The sequence below is a fragment of the Formica exsecta genome, unplaced genomic scaffold (assembly GCF_003651465.1).
Source record: "Formica exsecta isolate Colony F162 unplaced genomic scaffold, ASM365146v1 scaffold308, whole genome shotgun sequence".
Taxonomy (NCBI): domain Eukaryota; kingdom Metazoa; phylum Arthropoda; class Insecta; order Hymenoptera; family Formicidae; genus Formica; species Formica exsecta.
This window is the reverse complement of record NW_021850337.1, coordinates 1,152,238-1,171,969: the sequence shown is the minus strand read 5'-3', so window position 1 is coordinate 1,171,969 and position 19,732 is coordinate 1,152,238. Positions and strand designations below refer to the sequence as shown.

Here is a 19,732-nt window from a genome sequence, read left to right as displayed (position 1 = left end):
TATATATATGCGTGTGTGTAAATGCTATTTTTGAATAAATGTATAAACGTGATTAAAATTGATCAAAAACAGTGACAGAATAAAAAAATAATCTTTTAGAAAAAATATTCTTACTAATCACAATCTTACATAGTTTAATTTTTAACTGAATTTTTTTTTGTTATTAAATGTTTTTTATTCTTGATTAAATTTGAAGCGGATATATACAATAAAGCTTAAATTTGATTCAATGAAATGTATAATCAATAAAGTAACATCGTCTAATTAAAGGAATCAAGTTTAATAGGAAAAAATTGACATTCAAGAAGGCAGAGAACACTTTGCCCATACACGTTTGTTGACACTACTAAATTGAAGTGTGTCTGCCATACTTTTCGGTTGCATCATCTGAATTCCGTCGTCAACATGTCGTGGTGTTAAATTAAGACGGCTCGTAGATAAGCGCGTTTTCTTCTTATTGCACGATTTAACAGGCAATAATTACACTACTTTATTAAATATCTATGAAATAAATAGCCTTGATGTGTGATATGAAAATGTATAAAGCATATTTGCTTTTAATGGTGGAGGGGGGAGGGGGAGAGGCTGACAAGGCCATCGTCATTTATATTACAGAAGACTATCGTCATTGGCATAATTTGGATCTCCGTCGCCGAAATCTTTCACAGATTCTCTTATATTTCCGACCAGAGGAAATTCGCAAAATAATGGAATAAACCTTGACGTTTACTTCTTTATTGCGATAATTAAATTCGCACTGTCAGCACCTTCGTTCATAGTCGCTAATAATATATTATTACGTATGGGCAGTAAAAAAAAAACCCAGAAATTCGAGTTTATTAATACATTGAAATAGCTATTCAATAAATTTTTATGTATAGCTATGATTAATGATCACTAATTCAAAAAAATGAACTTTTTTTTGCGGGGTTATTAAAAATGAGAAAGAAATGAAATGAAGAAAAGAGATGAAATGATAAAAAGAAGAGAGATTCGAAGAGATGAGATAAGGAGAAGAAATTTTCCTTTTCTTTTTTTTTTGAATTTCAAAAGAGATGTACGTTTTATGACGTTTTGCAAAACATGCGAGAGCGATTCGAATGCTACATTTTATACACGATGCTTCGACGGAATATCGAATCGTATGTTCGACAGGTGGAAAAAAGAGTAGTGCGTACCTCGGCGTTGTACGGATACAGGTATCCGGCCATGAGACCCTTCGACTTTTCCAGATATTTCAAAGTGTTCCTGAGGGAACCTCCGACGCAGCCACGGTTCCCGGTCGCCGTGCTGCAATCTATCAACTGTTGTGCACTCAAGGGGAGCAGCATGCCGGTTTGCTTAAAAATCTGTCCCTGTATACTCTCCACGATCGAATAAGCGTAACAACTCCCGCAGTCCCGTTGGTTCACCGGCGAGGTGATGAAACCGTATTCGCGCCAATCTAGACGCCTTGGTATGCTGTGAGGGTTCTGCAGAACCGCCGATACCATCGGTTCGGTTGGCAATCGGCGCCTTTGACTCGGTATCAGTTTCATCTGAGAGAAGGAAACATGATCAGCGCGATTTTATTTATTTAGGTTTTCTTTTAATTAGTTTATTTCATATAATATTTGTAATAAAGAATTAAAATTTTAAAGATTTTTTTATCTACTGAAGTCTAATGAAAAGGGGAGAGAGAGGGAGAGTTTTTTGCAACGAAAATTAAAATTAAAAATCTTGAAATTTGAATTAGAATTTTATTTTCGTAATTATAGGCTCACCAACCATATTGCGTATGTACTGTCGAGTGTTGAGATCGGCAATATGATTATCCCGTAGGGTGTAACTATGATGTCCCGCGGCGGCCATTAGGTTGTGTTTATAAATCTCCACGAGGTTTTGTTCCCAAGCCGTTCGCCTCGTGTTTTCCAGATTTCCCGTGTACGTTTTATTAAACTGCGTCTGCTCATAAATATCGCGAAAACAATAACTACATTTACACGCTTCCATTAATCTGGTTTATTAACATCCGTAGTTTTGACTATTGACTTAAAGTATCGTGTAAACGCTAGTTTATATCGGTGTTATAACAACTGATATTATAATACTGTTGTAAATCAGAGTTAGACGCTAGTTTAAAATGTGTGAATTACATATTTTAAGTTAATAGTTATAACCAGATTAAAATGAAAGTGTAAATGTAGTCATAGATTGACATTATATGCGGATTGCATTGATTTCTATGACGTGTATTGCGATGACCTTTTTTCTTTTTTATATATGTCTATCTTTTGATTAAGTAATTATTTTGCGTGACTCGTAAGATGTACGCAAATGTATATGCAATCCTAGAAAAGCCGTCGTAGAAAGATCGTTTACAAGATGCACATATTTTCTCTTATTAAACATCAAGTTAAAATAATATCAGCATTTTCAATTTTTATATAAATTTTGATATATATCTATAAATAATAATTAAACAAAAGTTAAAATTCATATTGTATATAAACTTGCTTAGATAAAAATTAATTTGTAATTATAATTTAAAAATGAAAATTAATCGTGTGAATATATATAATTTTTAAGTAAAATTACTTTCATTATCTCAATATGCAAAAATTAATAATAATAAAATATATATTTTTTGAAGTTTAGCTGTCCGAATATTTCGCGTTTTAAACGTTACCTTGTAGGTTTGCCAATAATCATCCAGCTTTCTCGAGATTCTTGGCGGTAAAGTGTCTTCATTGAACGGATAAATCGCGTGTATTTCAGGCAGGATTAATATCGAGAGTATCGCATATAATCGCGAACGCATGGCGACTCGTGGCGAATAATTTATCCTTAATTAATTTGCACGACAGATCCGAGTAACGATGATTTTGACGAACTTTACGATACTGCATGAGGTCATAATATCGTTGTAGTATCGGACAATCGAAGTCAGCATATTCGCGAATTACTTCACCGGATAATCATTCGTATTATGCTGATGCATGTTTATTTTGTCAAACATGCGTACAATAATATATTTTTGGTTTGTCTTTTTTTTCGCGTTAAACATTCGTGTTTGGATCGCGTTTTAGTACGAGTAGCTAAACAGTTCTTAGAATGTTTATTGAATTGAAAAGAAAAACACTTTGCAATTATGCCACAATTTAAGCAGTCTATTCGAATATTAATTGGAGAGAGAATAGCTATTATTTGAATGTAATTTTTTATCGCGAAAATATATTTCTATTAAAAACTAAAAAATATATTTTGCCAGTAATTTTAATTGTTAGTGTTCTTCAAAGTATTAAATTGTGCACTTATACTATAAGTTACTTTAATCAATATAATTTAATCATATAATTAAAATTTTTTATTACTTGTAACTTGATTTTAAAGACCATAGTAATATTTGAATCAATTCGTGTATAAGTATGAAAAAAACATATTTTTTATCCACAACAGAAATTTCAGAAGAAGTTAATCATTTTCTCGATCATCCTATATCATTCGCAGCAAGTATTAATATCAAATATTTAAAAATTCAACTGCTTTAGATATACATATACATCGCTAAAGATTTTTGTTGATATCACATGATACACGGGCAAATTAATGTAGACATATTAAATAAAAGAGAGATCGAAAATATCGAGAAGAGAGGGAAAATATTGTACAAACATAATTTATTTTGCTAGTTATTGTTTTGAACATTCCTCGCGCCACAAGCCACGAGGTCGTTGGAAAAGCTAGTCCGCGGAAGGTCGCCCACGCGGAGCTTTCCATTTCAAAGACAACTGCCGGTCGGCCGCGAGATGGCGATAGTCATAAGTCAGACGCCACCGCCGCTACCGCCGCCGCGACGCCTGTGGCGGTCCCGTCGGACGGTCGGTCCGCGTAGTATCGATACACACGCGCGTCACGCTCGTCTCGTCGCGTCGTCAGTCCTCTCGTTCGTGCGTTTCTTCTCGCGAAACGTCGCCGCGTTGTCGCTGCTCGTCGTCGTCGTCGTCGCCAGTGCTGAGATAAATCTCGAGGAACGCGCGCGAAGGTGGCGATGGAACGCGCGTCGCAACCGAGAAGGAACGTCACGGAGCCGCGCACGCGTGCACGCGCGAACGCCAACAAGTCGCGCGAAAACTCTTGACACTTCCGCAAAATGGGAGTCTCCTCGCGGTGCTCGTGATCCATCAGAGACGCGCCGTGACGATCCATCTCCCATAATTCCCTTCCCCCTTTCCCGTAAAAAGTCTATCTCCCCAGTAATCCCATCGATTCCTCCCGTGAGAGAGAGAAAGAGAGAGAGAGAGAGAGAGAGCATCGTTTCTTGCATTCCTCTCTCCGTGTACATTCGTTATCCCTCTTCACGCGTGTTCCTCGTTATCGCTATCTTTCGCGACGCATCGCGTCCCGCCAGCTCTAAAGTTTCGAACGCGCGCGTTCGGCCCGGTCCGCCGTGATTCGTCGCGCGCACGGCAGCGCGCGGCACATTCGAAGCTCCATGATGATGGACGAGTCCGGAGTCGACATGGGTTTCGACCTGACGACCGCGCTCGGCATCGCCGACACGGCCGCCCACCATGCCATCGTCGGAGATTACGACGACGAATTCGAGCAGGCCCTGTCCCTCTTGTCGACGTCCACCAAGGAATTGATGTACTACGAGCTGAAAAGCCGCGCGCCCGATACCGGCAGGTACGTCATCTCGGCGCCGTTGATAACATAAAAAAAAAAAAAGATCCTTTAATCAAACAGACTGATATACGCGAGATAATGCGGGGTATTCTGTTTAATTGACATTGACATTGTTGCGGTAACAAATGATAATGAAAGTAATCCATGGATCTATTAGTGTCGTTAATATTGATTAACACTGAGAAATTTAGCGATTAATATTAATATCATCGATGTAATGCTGAAGAGTTAATGCGGTTAACGAGAAACCAGAGAATATAAATTACTCGTATTACATTAATCATAATTATTGGACACGTAAATTTCATTTACGACACGACAATTATGCGGAATATGCGTGCCGATGTTCAAATAATAGGAGGCGGATAACTCCAGTTTTGCGGTTCGTGTGGGAGTATGCTTTTATTTGGAATACGATATCGTCAAGCTGCACTGCGTGAACGATTACGAAGAAGCAGAAAATATAGAAATTTCACTGTGTCATTATGAATATCAAAAAATTTTAATCTTTAACACGTAATAAATTGTTTTTAATGCGACTTAGATATGGCATATAAATTTAGGCAACATGACACAATATAGAGAGAATCTATGTTAAAAATATATTAATCTATATTAAATGATTTAGTAAAAAATTTGAATATTGAGTCTTTTCTTAAATACATTCTAAAATTATAATATTAATACGAATTGAATCAATCTTTGGTATCGCAAATTTTATATTATATTATTTTAATAAATAATATAGCAATTAATAATTAAAATCAAAATCATAATAATTATATTATGTAGGACATAATAAACACAACGTAATACATCGAACTCGATCATTATCTCTAATATAATAACGTTATCTATACAAGTGCGATGTTCTGATCGTTGTAATATTGAATGGCGATAAGATTGGGTTTTAAACACCTACACGTGCGTATAGAACTGCATGTCCTTCCTTAACATAGTGATTAAAATTACATTATGATTATGCTAATTGCATGTGTCTTCTATAGAAAATAGTTTGATTAAAATTTAATTGGACAGAAAGAGAGAGAGACAGAGAGAGAGAGAGAGAGTTGAAATGTGAAGAAAAGGAGGAAATAAAAGAAAAATAATTATTATATTTATTATGCAACAGAACAATGATATTGTTATAAAAAAATGAGGTATTGAAGGGAGATGAGATAAAAATTGATAATAAAATTTCTTGAATCGACGAGAGCTTATAGAATATCAGTATATGCATATTTGTCATTAAGAATATATACATCTTTTATAGCATGTCGCGTCACACACTGATATGATAAATTTTGGAGGATGAAATTGTATTTGATGATGTACGTGCGCGATAACGGCGTACGTGAGATGTACTTGCAATACACATATCAAATATGCAAATTCGTTTGCGTGTATCAGTAATTTTCAAAAAAGTCAGCTTTACGAATTTATTTTATATAGAAATTTATATATACGCATAATTTTGGTTCACATATACATACATACAATTTTTTGTTAAATATAAATGCATATTTTTTCAAGGTTTTTAATATTCTTATTTTCTTATTCTTATACTTGTTATTATTGAATTTTAAAGGTTGGCACACAAGGCTTTCGACGAATCAATTATCTTTTTAATGATTTATGATTTAGAGATTGCTAAACATTCTTTTATTTTTAGTGAATTATGACTCTTAAATGCATATGCATGTTCTCCTTTAAAACGGAGTAGGTTATCTAATCAGATTATTAAAAAAGCAGGATGTATAAATTGCTGCAATAATTTGGTGTGTAATTTAATTAGCAAGCTTTTCATAAATCTTCGTAATCTTGGTTTGGATCATTAAACTTCACGATATTTAAATCTTTTTCCCCTTTTATATCGGGTATTTATCATTATATTATTTAATATAACCAATAATATTATTTTCTATATACTAATTGGCTATTCTTTAAAGACATTGGAATAAAATCGTGTAAGAGAGGGAAAATAGAATCGTTAAGAAAATAAAAAGAGTGGGATGATAAATGCGCGATTTGATGCGCTCTATTCACGTCAAACTTATCAATATACATTTTATATGGCAAATAAATTATAACAATATGTAATTTACATGTTTATTAAAAAACGTGAAACTGATATTATATTTACTATTTACAATTTCTTTGTCTCGTTTAATTTATGTAGGATTTGAAAGAAATGGATACTAACGAATTTTTATAGATGATATTTAAAAAATACGCGTATCCCCTCCCCCCAGGCACAAATTTATTTAAAAAAAAAAGATTTTTTTTTGGCGTTCAGTGCTCGGAGATAGTATCTCATCGATTGAAGTGAGAACCACATATAGTGTTTACATACCGCGTATATACAGGAAGGACAAAAAATAAAAGAAGTTCCAATTCCAATTTTGACTGCAAAATCGAATCAAATCCAATCAAACCTTGCATATGTCTGCTTTTTAACAAGAATCACAAAACGTGTTGTGATTATAACTACAAAAGTTGTAAAATTATTCGATAAAATAAAATTAAATCTCGTAAAAAACTACATTCGCGTAAAAAACATATGGATATAAAATAAAATAGAAAAAAAATTTATACTGAACGTTTCGGCAAATTATAATGATTTTGCTGTTACGCATTGAATAAAGTGGACTCTGCACCTTGTAACCAAGCTTTTAAATGGCATATAAAAGGGGCATGTCGTTAGTCATGAATCTATCAACGAGACAACACGTATAAAGGCTCGTTCGTGTTCGCTAAATCGCGAGCAATGACAGTTCCAAGCGATCGTGATTGGTAATCGCGATCTCCCAGGAAAACACGCGTTTATCTTCGATGAACAGTCTATGCATCTTAACTCGTATTAGATTCTCTCTCGGGTACCAGCAATCCGCGAGTTCCAGACGAGAAGCTGAGCGCACACCGCGAATATCAACTTTCACAGTCTCCGAGAATTTCCCGGTGTGCTCGAATTGCTCCTGAAAGTTCTTGCGTTCTAATCAGTTTCATCTACCGGGCGTTAATTGATATCCGCGGAGAAGGCAACATGAGCCTAAGCTAAAATTTCAATTACGCATAGAATAGATGCAGCGGCGAATGAACAACTTCGAATGAATATATTAAGATATATTGTGCTTAGATTCTTGAAATTTCTCACTAAAGAAGAATATACTATTATATTTCTATCGTACTTATTTATTGACAATCGAAAAAGATTTTAATTTTGTTACGTTGTTGTCTTTGAAATGAAGAGAGAGAGAGAGAGAGAGAGAGAGAGAGAGAAAAAGAGAATAATGATATTTATTATCTTTATTTTATATTAGTACTATATGAATCATTGTAGAATCATTTTCATGTGGAATAAAATCTAATTAATATAATTTTATATCTCAATATATAAGAGAATAGCTATCATTTTAGCAATCTTATATTAATGTATTTGTTCTAATCGCGGAAAAGTTTTGGTGATCAGAATCTTACTGTTTATCGTTCCGCTTATGACGCTGATCTATCGCGGCAATCTATGATATGACAATCTACAGTACGTGACGCGGACGATAGCGCGTTAACGAGCAGTAGTAGTAATGTGTTTACCAAACGTACATATGCGAGCGAATAATGATTTTCAGCTGAATATTGAGAGATGGATAATCGTTATCAATAATCTTTCGGGAATTAGCAAAGTGCGCATCTAATTTATTAGTAGCAATGAATTATAATTGTGAATACATCTCGTGGTGCATCGTGAAATCAATGACCTATTTTACGTTGTGATGCTTTATCGTTCGGGGAAATACAATCGAATGGAAAGGAGATCGCGTTGCAATACGAAACAATTAAGTAAGAAGGAGAGGCGGGAAGGGATGAGGGAGAAAAATAAGAAGAGAGAGAGAGAGAGAGAAAGAAGGAAGACGAAGAAGGCGTTGATAAAAAGTCGTTTTAGAAGTCGAATCATCATCTTTGAATTTTGTATGCTATCCCATGAAGCATCCGCATCGGATAGATCTTCAGCTGGATTGCTTTTAAGTTTATATTGAGGAAGGTAGGAGTTCTCCAACGAAGGATCAACGATCTCTTTGATAAAAGCAATCAGCGGAAATAGAGAACGAAGTACTACTTTATATAAATACGGTTGGCACATCTCTGTTCGCTTTGAGTGATACATTTATTTATACAATGGAATATTTGCGGTCACGGTTTGCGAGGTTAAATAGTCTTTGTATAAGGAAATATGGCTTATTCTATTGAGATTGATCGCTAGATATCACTATTATAGACCTTGAAAAATGTTTCGTGACTTGACACAATTCAGAATGTAAACGTGATGAATCATATTTATTCTAGGACTGAATATGAGATTAGTTGATATACATACAAGATGCATCACAAGAATCTTCACTTTTTTTATTGACAGTTTAATTAGATCTCAATTTCCTTCAATTTGTTAAATTCTACAGTATTACATATCTTGTGGAAAAGTTACACATTAAAATTTTATAAAATATATTATAAAACTATATTTAATCGAATTTTAATAGTTGATTGATAATTTGTAAACAATAATTATTCTATATATATAATATAGATATATCTCTGAAGAAACACGCATATATCTTCGTATAAAATAGTTGTTTTTACTGTTAATTGCATGAATATATATATGCGTCAAGCGTTTGACTTTTCATATTCTGTCTCTCTGACTCCTCTTGTCAGAATCTATTTAAATTCTCTACCTCTAGTTTATTTTCTTTATTTCACGATTTCCATTTAACAGACTTCAAATTTTTGAACAGTCTGCAGCTTTTAACGAAACTATTTCAACTATTTTTACCTAATTACTAGTTATAGCAACACAACTAGAAAGTCGAGAAAAATTATTAATTTTGCATGTAAACAATTTTATTTATTTTTATTTCAATTATATTATGATTAAAAACTCTTAATATTCTTGTTTAAAATATTTTAATTTTTATTATTTTATAAAATATTCCGGCATGAAAAGGTTAATATGTTTCGGCAGTAATATTTTTCATAGAACTTTAAGATCGAAAATATATTGGACGCTCGGTAAAAGATTCGACTATTTAAAGTAGTGCGTTTTTAGTCACCGACGCGGAGAAATAATAAACCGAAATCTGTATTGGTCGCAGTTTTAAATTTAAAAGCAGGAACGCATTTTCCGTACGCCATTCTAGTTTTCTACGCATAATTTTCGAGGCAAATTAACCTTTGTACTGGAAGTGGACGATGCGATTTCCGGCGTTTTCAAGAATACTCAACACGTATGATAATGTCTAGATTTTTCAATCGTGACATCACCAGGAAGCAGTTCTCTTATCCAAATTGTGATTAATTGGTAGTTAAATTTTAATCTTTTCGAATTCTTTTGATACAAATTTAAAAAACGCATTATCTAAAGTCATGCGACATGATTCTCATAATCGTGACTTTTTTTCCGGTGCGCAGTGGAAACTGGTGCCGGTTTTTTCCCTATTTATCAAGGATCTGTCACGTCTGTTGTCAAGCCGTTGATTTCGCCGCAAATTCCTTACCTCGCAAGGACACGAAATAATTTGCACACATTGCCTAGTTATAATTTTTTTCAGCCTTTAGATCTTTTTCGTGAAGAAAAAATTAAACAGTGATCATTGTTAATCTAATTTAGAATTTCATGTTTCTTTCTATTTATTTTTCATTTAATGTCCGCATCATTGACACAATGTTGTCGATCTCGTATAATTTAAGCTAATTATTTATAGACTTAATTTCATGTTACTTATAATCGTGTACAATGAATGCTGTGCCTGCGAATATCATGCGTCATCAGCGAGCGCGATAACGATTTCGATAAGTTGGACGATTCGTTTGTGAGAGAAACGCATTCCGTTTTTATCATGTAATGCGAGAGTTTAAAGCCCTTTTCTTTCTTCCGCTTTCGACATTGAATATATGCAAATATTAATTTATTTCATTGCATTATAATTATAATAATGATAATAATAATGATGAGATCACAATTAATATTGTGAATAATAATAATAATACTAATATTAATAATGAATCTCTCCATAATATAGGTAAATATTTTCATAATTCTTATCTCTCTTTCTCTCTCTTTTTCTCTTCCTTTTCTTTAGTGAAATTCTATGTTTAATAATATTATTTTTCATATAGATCCTGAAATATTATCAATTAATTAGGAATTAATTAAATTGTAATACATAATAATCAGCAAACGCGTCGGTGATTCCTTTGATTCATTGTCACGAATGCGGATATATGTGAATATAGGAATAATGCCACTTTATCACAATTTTTCCTACGGGAGTGCGAGATATATCCGTGGTGGGCAACATTATACGTTTCTTTCTGCAAGACGCAATTCCGAACTGAACCGACAAAAGCCAGCGAACTTTGCCAGACAATGGCGAATACTGATAGTTTCCCTCTCTCTCCCTCTTTCTCTCGTGGCAGACGGATGAGAACGGCTGCCACGAATCCGGCACGAGCCGGCTCGATACTCGCATTAGTCGGTGCAATGACTGGAAATTCCGATAAGTGTGCACGTCGCCGCCGCCGCCACGGCGCTCGCGAAAACGCGATAACAGTTTCCTCGGTCACGACGCGGCGGAACTTTTTTTTTGCGCCGATGTCTTTTTTTATTTTTCAAGCTGTTTGCCGTACGCGATCGTACACGTTCGCCGGCAGCTGCTCTTCGTTGTACACGTTACGTAACGCATCTTTGAACGGATGAGCCATGCCGCACAGAATATGATGCAAGACGTATCGTGCACCTGTGTATGCACAGGGCAGTCTCATCGTCGAGAGTTTCATAGAGTTAGTTTATATATGTGTCTTTTGATCAAATAGACATCATTTAATAAATTGGTGTGACAGGTACACGCGTAAATAAAATATATATAACTATAACGAATATGTATGTGTGTATATATCTATTCTTTAATCATCATCGAAGAAAAAAATAATAATTCTATTAACGTCAGTATCAATAACCAACTTATCTATAATTCCATTTTATTTTTCAAATATTTGAAATACATTGTTCTGTGTATAAATTTAGATATAAATAATGTTACGTGCTCTATTGTAAAAATTATACATTTAATTTCGAAAGTTTACAATTTAATTTGAATAAATAACAAAAAGATTGATTGCAATAATGTCGTTAACGCTAATCAGAATTTAAATTTTCTTACACAGCGGTATCTTTGCGGTCAGAGTTATAATCTAGACAGAACATCGTTAAGTAGAGTTAGCCAAGCAAGACACGCGAGTAATAATAAATTTCAACACGACATGTGCGAGCGCGAACGGTAAGTGTTACCACGTTGAGGGAGGAAGGTGACACATTTTTCATTCGCCGACAAAGATAAGTAGCGTATGATTCGGTGATTCCCTTGATTCGCAATCAAGCGAATGATGCAAATATATCAACATAAGAGAATCATGTCATTTTATTGCGATATTTCCTTGCGCGCACATACTCTAAATTCGATATAATATGTAGTACGCGATACTATATACTTTGATCTACATTTAGTTGTTACCTGCTAGCTGTAGTTCTACACTACAATATCATATGATTTTTCTCTCTGTAATTTTTAAATAAAAACGTTGTAAATTACACTAATAAAATAAAATTAAAAATGTATATATCATTATTTATATTTTAATATTATCTTTTAATATAGAGACTATATTAAGTTCTCTATTATTTTGTTTAAAAAAATTACATATTTTCAATATTTTAATGTTTTGTTTCAAGAATACTATTTAATTCACGCATTAAAATAAAGAGAGCTATACTATTTATAAATTCTATAGAATATTAGTTACACAATCATATATAGCATATCTATCAATATATAAAGTTTGCGATCACAGTTATTATTGATCAGTTTTAAAAATTTCTTTTTATGTTATTATATATTTAAAGCCTCAATTGCAGGATGTAATTTTTTAAATAGCCAATTTTTAATTTAATATTCTTATAAATCGGTTCCGCATACTGTGATATTTTTCTATGAACGCCACAAGTAGGATCAACGATCGTAAACGATTGTTTAGGAAAGAGAAACACGTGTCTCGCGACGATTTTCAAAAGCGTCGAGTCGGAGCGCGACATCGTCGTTGTCGAGTTGGAGTGAAAATAAATGCGCGCGTGGCGGGAGCGAGAAAAATAGACAGGCGTCAGCTGTCCATCTTTCGCGGAAGAGGAGGAGGAGAAGGAGAATGAGACGGTACAGGATCCGTGTTTAGAGCATCCCGTCCGTCGGTTACCTGGCGCTTCTTCGTCGTCGCCGCCGCCGCCGTCGCCGCCGTCGTCGTCGTCATCATCATCGTCATCATTCGTCGTTGTCGTCGGCGATGCTGCTCCGGTTTTAGTAGTAGCGTCGCGACGCCCCGGGCCGGCTGATCGCGCGCGCGCGCGCGAAAACGTGCGATGCAAGGCGGTGGCGTGTTCGATACCGCGCGACAGATCGTCGAGTTCGAGGAGCTGGTGTCGCGATTAGATCGCATTAACGACGTCGTGATACGACGACCGTCGACGACGACGACGTCGACGTCGGTGCCGCCGCCGTCACCGCCGGCGCGTGCGACGTCGCATTTCGCGGCTTCGTCTCTTCCATACGATCGTCCCGTCTCGGATACCACGCGTTCGCCCGTCGACGACGAGCAACAACGGGTACGTGTCCACATCGGCATCGACGAGGATCTACGGATGATCCTTGAGATGGACCCGTCGATCGTCGACGGGACACTCGCCCCGGTTGTCGCGCCCGACAACCATTCCACCGTGGCACGACCTTTGCGTGCCACGCGACTGCAAGGCTGGTACTGCACCGATCGAGAACTAACTCCTTAGTGTCTGATGTTATATGTGCGCATTCCATACAATTATATTATTTACCGTTAATTTTAACCCGTTTCGCAGGCATTTGGATTACCTCGTATTGCCTCTTGTCTGAGATTTTAAATTTAGACTTTTTTTAGAATTTTAGTTATTAGGAATATATTAATATTTTTTTTTTATAATATTGATGAGATGTACATAATAATAATATATGCAGACATAATTAAAATGGTTATACGATACTTATAATCATTTGTTCCTGCTTATAAACTTCGTCTTTAAATAATTTAGAATGTTGGTCACGAATTCTTGTATACATCGTCATTTCCATAACCGTAACTGTCTGACTAATTCTATAGAAACTAAAGATAGTACAGCTATTTTGACAGTTGTATGCGCGTGAATAAGTAACATTCTCGTAAATTAATTATATAAAAAGATCATGAAATGGTTATACCGTGTGTCTTTATGCTTTATTTGATTATTGATTCTTGAAGATTGATAAAATATGAAAATTTTATTTCCATTTTTAATTATTTCTACTTTAATATATCGCAATAAAAAGCTCTAATATTTGATTATTGATTCTTGAAGATTGATAAAATATGAAAATTTTATTTCCATTTTTAATTATTTCTACTTTAATATCGCCCAATAAAAAGCTCTAAAAGGCTGTTAATCATCACATCAAACATAAAAATTTAAGCTGTAAATTTTTTATTTTGAGCTTGGGAAAATAGAGCGTGACGAGAGAATACGAATTTATAGATTTCTGTACATTATCTTTGTTTGACGAGGAAATCGATTCCGAGAGTACTATGTGAGCAAATCACTCCGTTCAGTCCGTTCTCCGCCAGTTTATCGGCCGCGTTTACGTCGCTATTATTCCTCGGTTTATAATCCATTGGCAGTTGACGCCATGTATTGAGTTCCTCGTCGTCTCGAGACGAGGAACACCGGTCTTCCTGTTTCATGCGCGCTGTATTTGATCGTCGCGCACGTCGTCTACACGTCGGTCGTAAACACTACATCCAAATTTAAACGTCCTTGTCGCAACTCCTCACTGAACGCGAATCACTCGTCTGCCCGTCTCCACTCGTAGACAACACTTTGCTCGTGAGCAACCAGCGTGTGCAGCAGCGGATGCAACGACGCGAGTATCCGCCGCATCCGTTCGCGAAGTTCATCGAAGCGCCATGCAAATTGCAACCAGGCCTTCGAATATATTACGCAATCTCATCACTTGTTGACGTCTTCCGAAAACTTCCGTCATAATCTGTTCGTGCAAAACAATATCCGTTAAAATCACCGAATCTTAAATCAACTCCGAAATATTGTTGGCGATAGACAATTAATGTTATATTTCAACATCGACATTGTTATTCTTTATAGTCTCGCGATAAAATATACTAACACGTGTTTATCTGGCTTTATTACATACATATGAATACAAATAGTAATCTTGTATATAAATTGACATATTTTATTTTAAAATACTGAATGTATTTTTGAGCTTCGATAAAAAGTAGTACGATATGAAATTTCTCAACAATTATATTAAATTTCCGAATTATTTCGCTCTCGTGTTAACAATATCTAAAAAAAAAAGCTAATTAAGGCCTGATAATAATTACAAAGCATTTAATTATAACATTATTATGAGAGAAATATTATTATATGGTATTCTCTCGAAAATCTCGCCACACCGATCATTGATCCAAAACTAAACTCTATCTGGCTGAATGGTCCGATGTTAAATTTAGCGCGCGCGTTACATTTAATCGAGAGCTTGTCATAACACAACATAAACCGCGCGTTGAAATTATTTGAATTTAACCGTCTCTTCTTCCTGTTGCAAACGTCTGTCATTTCTCCATCGATTATCGGTATGCGTAAAATATATCGCGTAAAACAGTTTCACACAATTACGCACACGCGTCATAAATATTCAAAACAATTTCGGCGTTATACCGGCGGGGCCGACCTCGGCGGCTATTGAGGAAAAGAGCGCAGGAGGAAAATTATGAGCGCCGTTGCCGTTGGATAGAAGCTGAAAATGAATATGGAAGTTACAGGAACATAATTCCCAATAATAGCCGCGTATAAATTAGCCGGTGTGTTTTTTTCTTTCGGATAAAAGCAGGAAACGCGACGGTGCGATTCATCGTTCGTACACTGTACTTGGGTGCGCACAAATTATCAGATATTTTTCGCTTCCGGTCGTATCGCACTGATACATGCGGTACATGCGCGAAAATGCACTCGCCTAAAGGCTAATGTAAACATCGACATCCATATCGCTACGGTTTTTTTTCCCATACGTGCGTTTCGCACTGACATTTGGATCGGATCCAAATCGGAACGCGTTCTCCGACACTCCGAAAATGAATCGCTGTTTTGCTTGGAGGAACGCACATTTTTTAAGTTGCTTGTAATAACGATATAACCACTTATATATAACTAGCGACAATGACTTTGCGAATTTTAAATAGATATAATTTTAGATATAATTTTAATTTGGCTATTTTTAGCATAAAAGATTATTACGTTTTATTTTTACCTCCTTTTCTCTCGCAATCAACTATTCTAAAAATACAATAGACAGAAATACAAAGGAAGAACTTTTTAGTTTTTTTGCTGGGAGTAAAAAATTTGAAAATAAATATAGAAATTGTATAAAATTATGAAAAAGCTGTTATTATTTAAACTATAAATTAACAAATTTTCATACGAATTTTTGGTGTTTAATGCTACTATTTCTCAATTTGACAAAATTACGCCATTATACTCCGTGGCCAGTTTTGCTCTATAAATAATACAGATCTGATCATACATTCCGACAATATATACTCATTTTCGTTTGGAAAATTAGTGCTTTTAACTCACGCGCATTTATCACCAGCGATAGTGGTTATGGCTTATGACTGCAAATTTCTGTTTACAACTGCTGCGATTAATCTACTTTTGCCGTAATAACGGTTCATCATATGATTTCACGCATTAATAGCAGTAACAAACAAATAATTTCAGAAGGAAACCATTTCTATTTAGGAAGGTATCCAATCTCGATATACATTCATGCCAATATATATCTCACAGGGAATTAACCGATCTTGGTGTGTGCATAATTCATACACGATTAAATTACACAAGTCGTGCCCGACGGCCATCCTTGCGCCGTTAAATGTTACTCCGAGACCGTATCGCGAATAATTTCTCGCTAAATCGCTTTGTCGCACGGGCTAATTACCTCGCGCGCGCGCGCAAACGTGCTGGTCGCCGTTCGCACGACCTTGTTCCTGATTTTCGTCCAGGGGCTTTCGATTACCTTCCCCCGGTTCCGCTACGGTAAGCGAGAATGGTTACGGTAACGGTAACGTCGCCTCCGCGCTCTGTAACGTATCGGCCAATCTCCATCTCTCTTTCTCTCTTTCACTCTCCTTCTCTCTATCCTCCTTTCTCTTCGGTTCTCGCATTTGCATAACCCGAATCCGTATCGTCCGATCGTCTGGCACGATTCATAGCCACCGCACGTATATATGCACGTACGCGCCGAAGATTACGGTTGAGATTCCGTACGGTCAACTTGCGTAATTTTCCGGCCAGCAAACTCCGCGTTTACCCTCCGCGAATCGAGAAGCTTGCGAAAGCGTAATCTCGCACGAGAATTCCGAGCTAAACGGACTTGAGTCTCTGCTACTAGCATGCGCTGATCGATTTCGATTGACATTCGATTTCTACTGCCTTAAAAATATCATCAAATAAATATTACATCTAAAACCCTAGCCTATAAACCTTGGTATTAATTAACATAATTTTTTATTTAGAATATATTAAAAAATATAATCAAAAGGAAAGAGAGAATTTGTAGAAACAAAAAAAAAAACATATACATATTATATTTGTTTGCTTATTGCGTAAATTATAATATTGTATATCGTTAAAAATAGATTGTAGCTATAAAGAATTTTGTGATAAGTTTTTATCTTTTATGTGTACAATAGAGAGAAAAAATGTTGCTATAATAATCGTTACTTCTTCTCATCCGCTTCAATTAGAAGTTCCCTGCTCGAATTAAAGCGACACTCAATCGACGCAAAATGTTCTACGCGATCTTTTCGCCTGGGCGGATTGTGATTAACGGTGAAGAATTTGTAATGCTATAACAGGGAAGGTAGTGGTCATTTAGCAAGGCGTAGCGACTTAAGTGCACTTTGTTAGAAAGCTTCGTTACTGTAGATTAATCGAGTACACCGTATAATTCCGGTCGGCATGGAAAATTTCTTCACTTTTCAACATTGTTAATTGCAAGCTATACTTTTAGCTTGTACTTTCAGTCTTTTGTATTTCTTACATCTTTCATCAAGCTTTGTTTTATTTCATATTTTCATACAGAACATTTCCCAGAAAAAGCAACCAAAAGATATTTTCGATACCCGAAATTAATGGAAATATTTGCAACATAAAATTCGATATCAATCTTTTATTTTCAAAGGATTCATCTGTAGGATTGTTTTGATAAATCTGGCTCGCCATATATCTTGCTATCGAGCATGAATTGTTTTTTTTGTATTGTTCGATGTTGCCCTTTCCCTATTTTTATATCGTATTCCAAATTTCTATGATATTAGTTGGAACACAAACAGTATGTGTGATGGTTCACAATATGCGCCGAGAAAAACGGGCGCGTGCGATAAGAGACAAGATTGTGAGGAAAGACGGCTTACATGAATGACATATTGATACAAGTCGCAAATTGAAACTATATGTCTGCTGACGCAAGGTATTGGTCGCATAATATTTCAAAGGGGCACTCGTACCTTAACATCGTATTTCCATCTCGTTATTTTTTCTCTTCGCCTTATTTTTCGTTCCTTTTCTTTTGTTCCCGTCTTCTTTTCTCTCCTTCGCCTCGTTTCCGTTAAACTCGATGAAGTTTTCCCGACAAGTTTCCCTCGTTCCTCTGCTGAGGGTAAATCGTTTTCCGCTGCCTGCTTATTACGATTATGATTGTTATTATCAGTCGACACTTTCGAGCTTTTCATAAACCCCACGAAACTTTTGTAGCTGGTGTTAGCGACGTTGAAGAACGCGGGAGGCAAAGGAAGAATTTATTTTAAGCCAGTTTGTTTCGCGGACGCGGGGTCGCTCGCCGATCTGTTATTAAATTCTACGCCGGGAGAACTTGAGGAGAGCTACGAGAGAATGCGAGGGTGGCGTGGCATTTAATATGACACCAAATGTATCTTACAAGAGTTTTTATCTCATCTTTATGTCGTACATTTCAATTCTATAGAGAACTTTGCAGACTGAAAGCTGCAAAGTTTGTTTTCTTCTGCTTCAAATTTATAAAATTTATCGATATTTGTGCGCTTGCTTTATAAGTAATAAAAAATTTCTTAACTTAATAAACCGATATATTATTTGTATTAAAAATTATTTATAAATATTGAAAAATAATTCTGACTTTTTCAAAAATAAGATGTTGAGAAGAGAATTTTTTACTATAATTCTCTATATCTTATAGGGACATAGTATATAGAAACTCATGTATATTTACACTACGTTATCTTATTTATTGTAGTTGATTAATTTTCTCCGCTGGAATATCGAATATCGAAGTAAATGGCTGTTCGAATTTCACGATCGAGAACCCACCCGTGACTATAATCTCCGCTTCGACGATGAAATTCTGTGCACGTACAGTCCCGTTCGACCGAGAAGCCGACGTCTTAGTCGAAAGTGTACATTAATCTGACAAAGAAGCTGCTTTCCATATTATCGCGATTTATATCGACCATCTCACGGAGGAGCGTGCGGCTATATTTTCTCACTTAATTCATTTCGCGGGGATGAAGATAAAACTTTGGCGACGGCGAGCTACACCGATTTTCTTCGAGACTAATGACACATTAATACCATCCACCTTCCACATCCTGTAATATCTGCTCGGCGATCCTTGCTCGGGGATTCTCAGTGGCATATTTTTTCAGTTAAACACAAAACGCGCTTGATATAAAAAGAAATAAATTATTAGATTGACGGATTGACGTAGAACAAAATTATATAAAACATACTATCATAACTCTCTTTATTTTATTTTAATTCACGCGCACTCTCTTCCTCTCTCTCTCTCTCTTTCTCTTTAATAGAGAGTCACACAAACTTTCAGTTATTATAACAGTTATAATT

General features: G+C 35.6%; 2 protein-coding genes across 6 annotated transcripts in view; one reads left to right on the top strand and one right to left on the bottom strand.

Moving 5' to 3' along the window:
• LOC115237759 (cathepsin L1-like) overlaps positions 1 to 2,971 on the bottom strand; it is a 13,038-nt gene extending 10,067 nt beyond the window's left edge. Inside the window, exons 1-3 of the mRNA XM_029811009.1 lie at positions 2,669 to 2,971; positions 1,768 to 1,944; positions 1,179 to 1,538 (exon numbers count right to left, since the gene is read on the bottom strand). Of these exons, the coding sequence (XP_029666869.1) occupies positions 1,179 to 1,538; positions 1,768 to 1,944; positions 2,669 to 2,800 (669 nt within the window). The 5' untranslated portion in view covers positions 2,801 to 2,971. The remainder of the gene's footprint in view (positions 1 to 1,178; positions 1,539 to 1,767; positions 1,945 to 2,668) is intronic.
• The window catches only part of LOC115237754 (microphthalmia-associated transcription factor), a 105,059-nt gene that overhangs the window by 33,163 nt on the left and 52,164 nt on the right, over positions 1 to 19,732 (top strand). Inside the window, exon 1 of one of the 5 annotated variants that reach the window (XM_029811000.1) lies at positions 3,855 to 4,668. The exons of 1 other annotated variant lie outside the window; for it this stretch is intronic. In XM_029811000.1, coding sequence (XP_029666860.1) covers positions 4,475 to 4,668 — 194 coding nt within the window. In that variant the 5' untranslated portion in view covers positions 3,855 to 4,474. 3 more of the 5 variants (XM_029811001.1, XM_029810998.1, XM_029811002.1) reach the window with 3 other exon arrangements.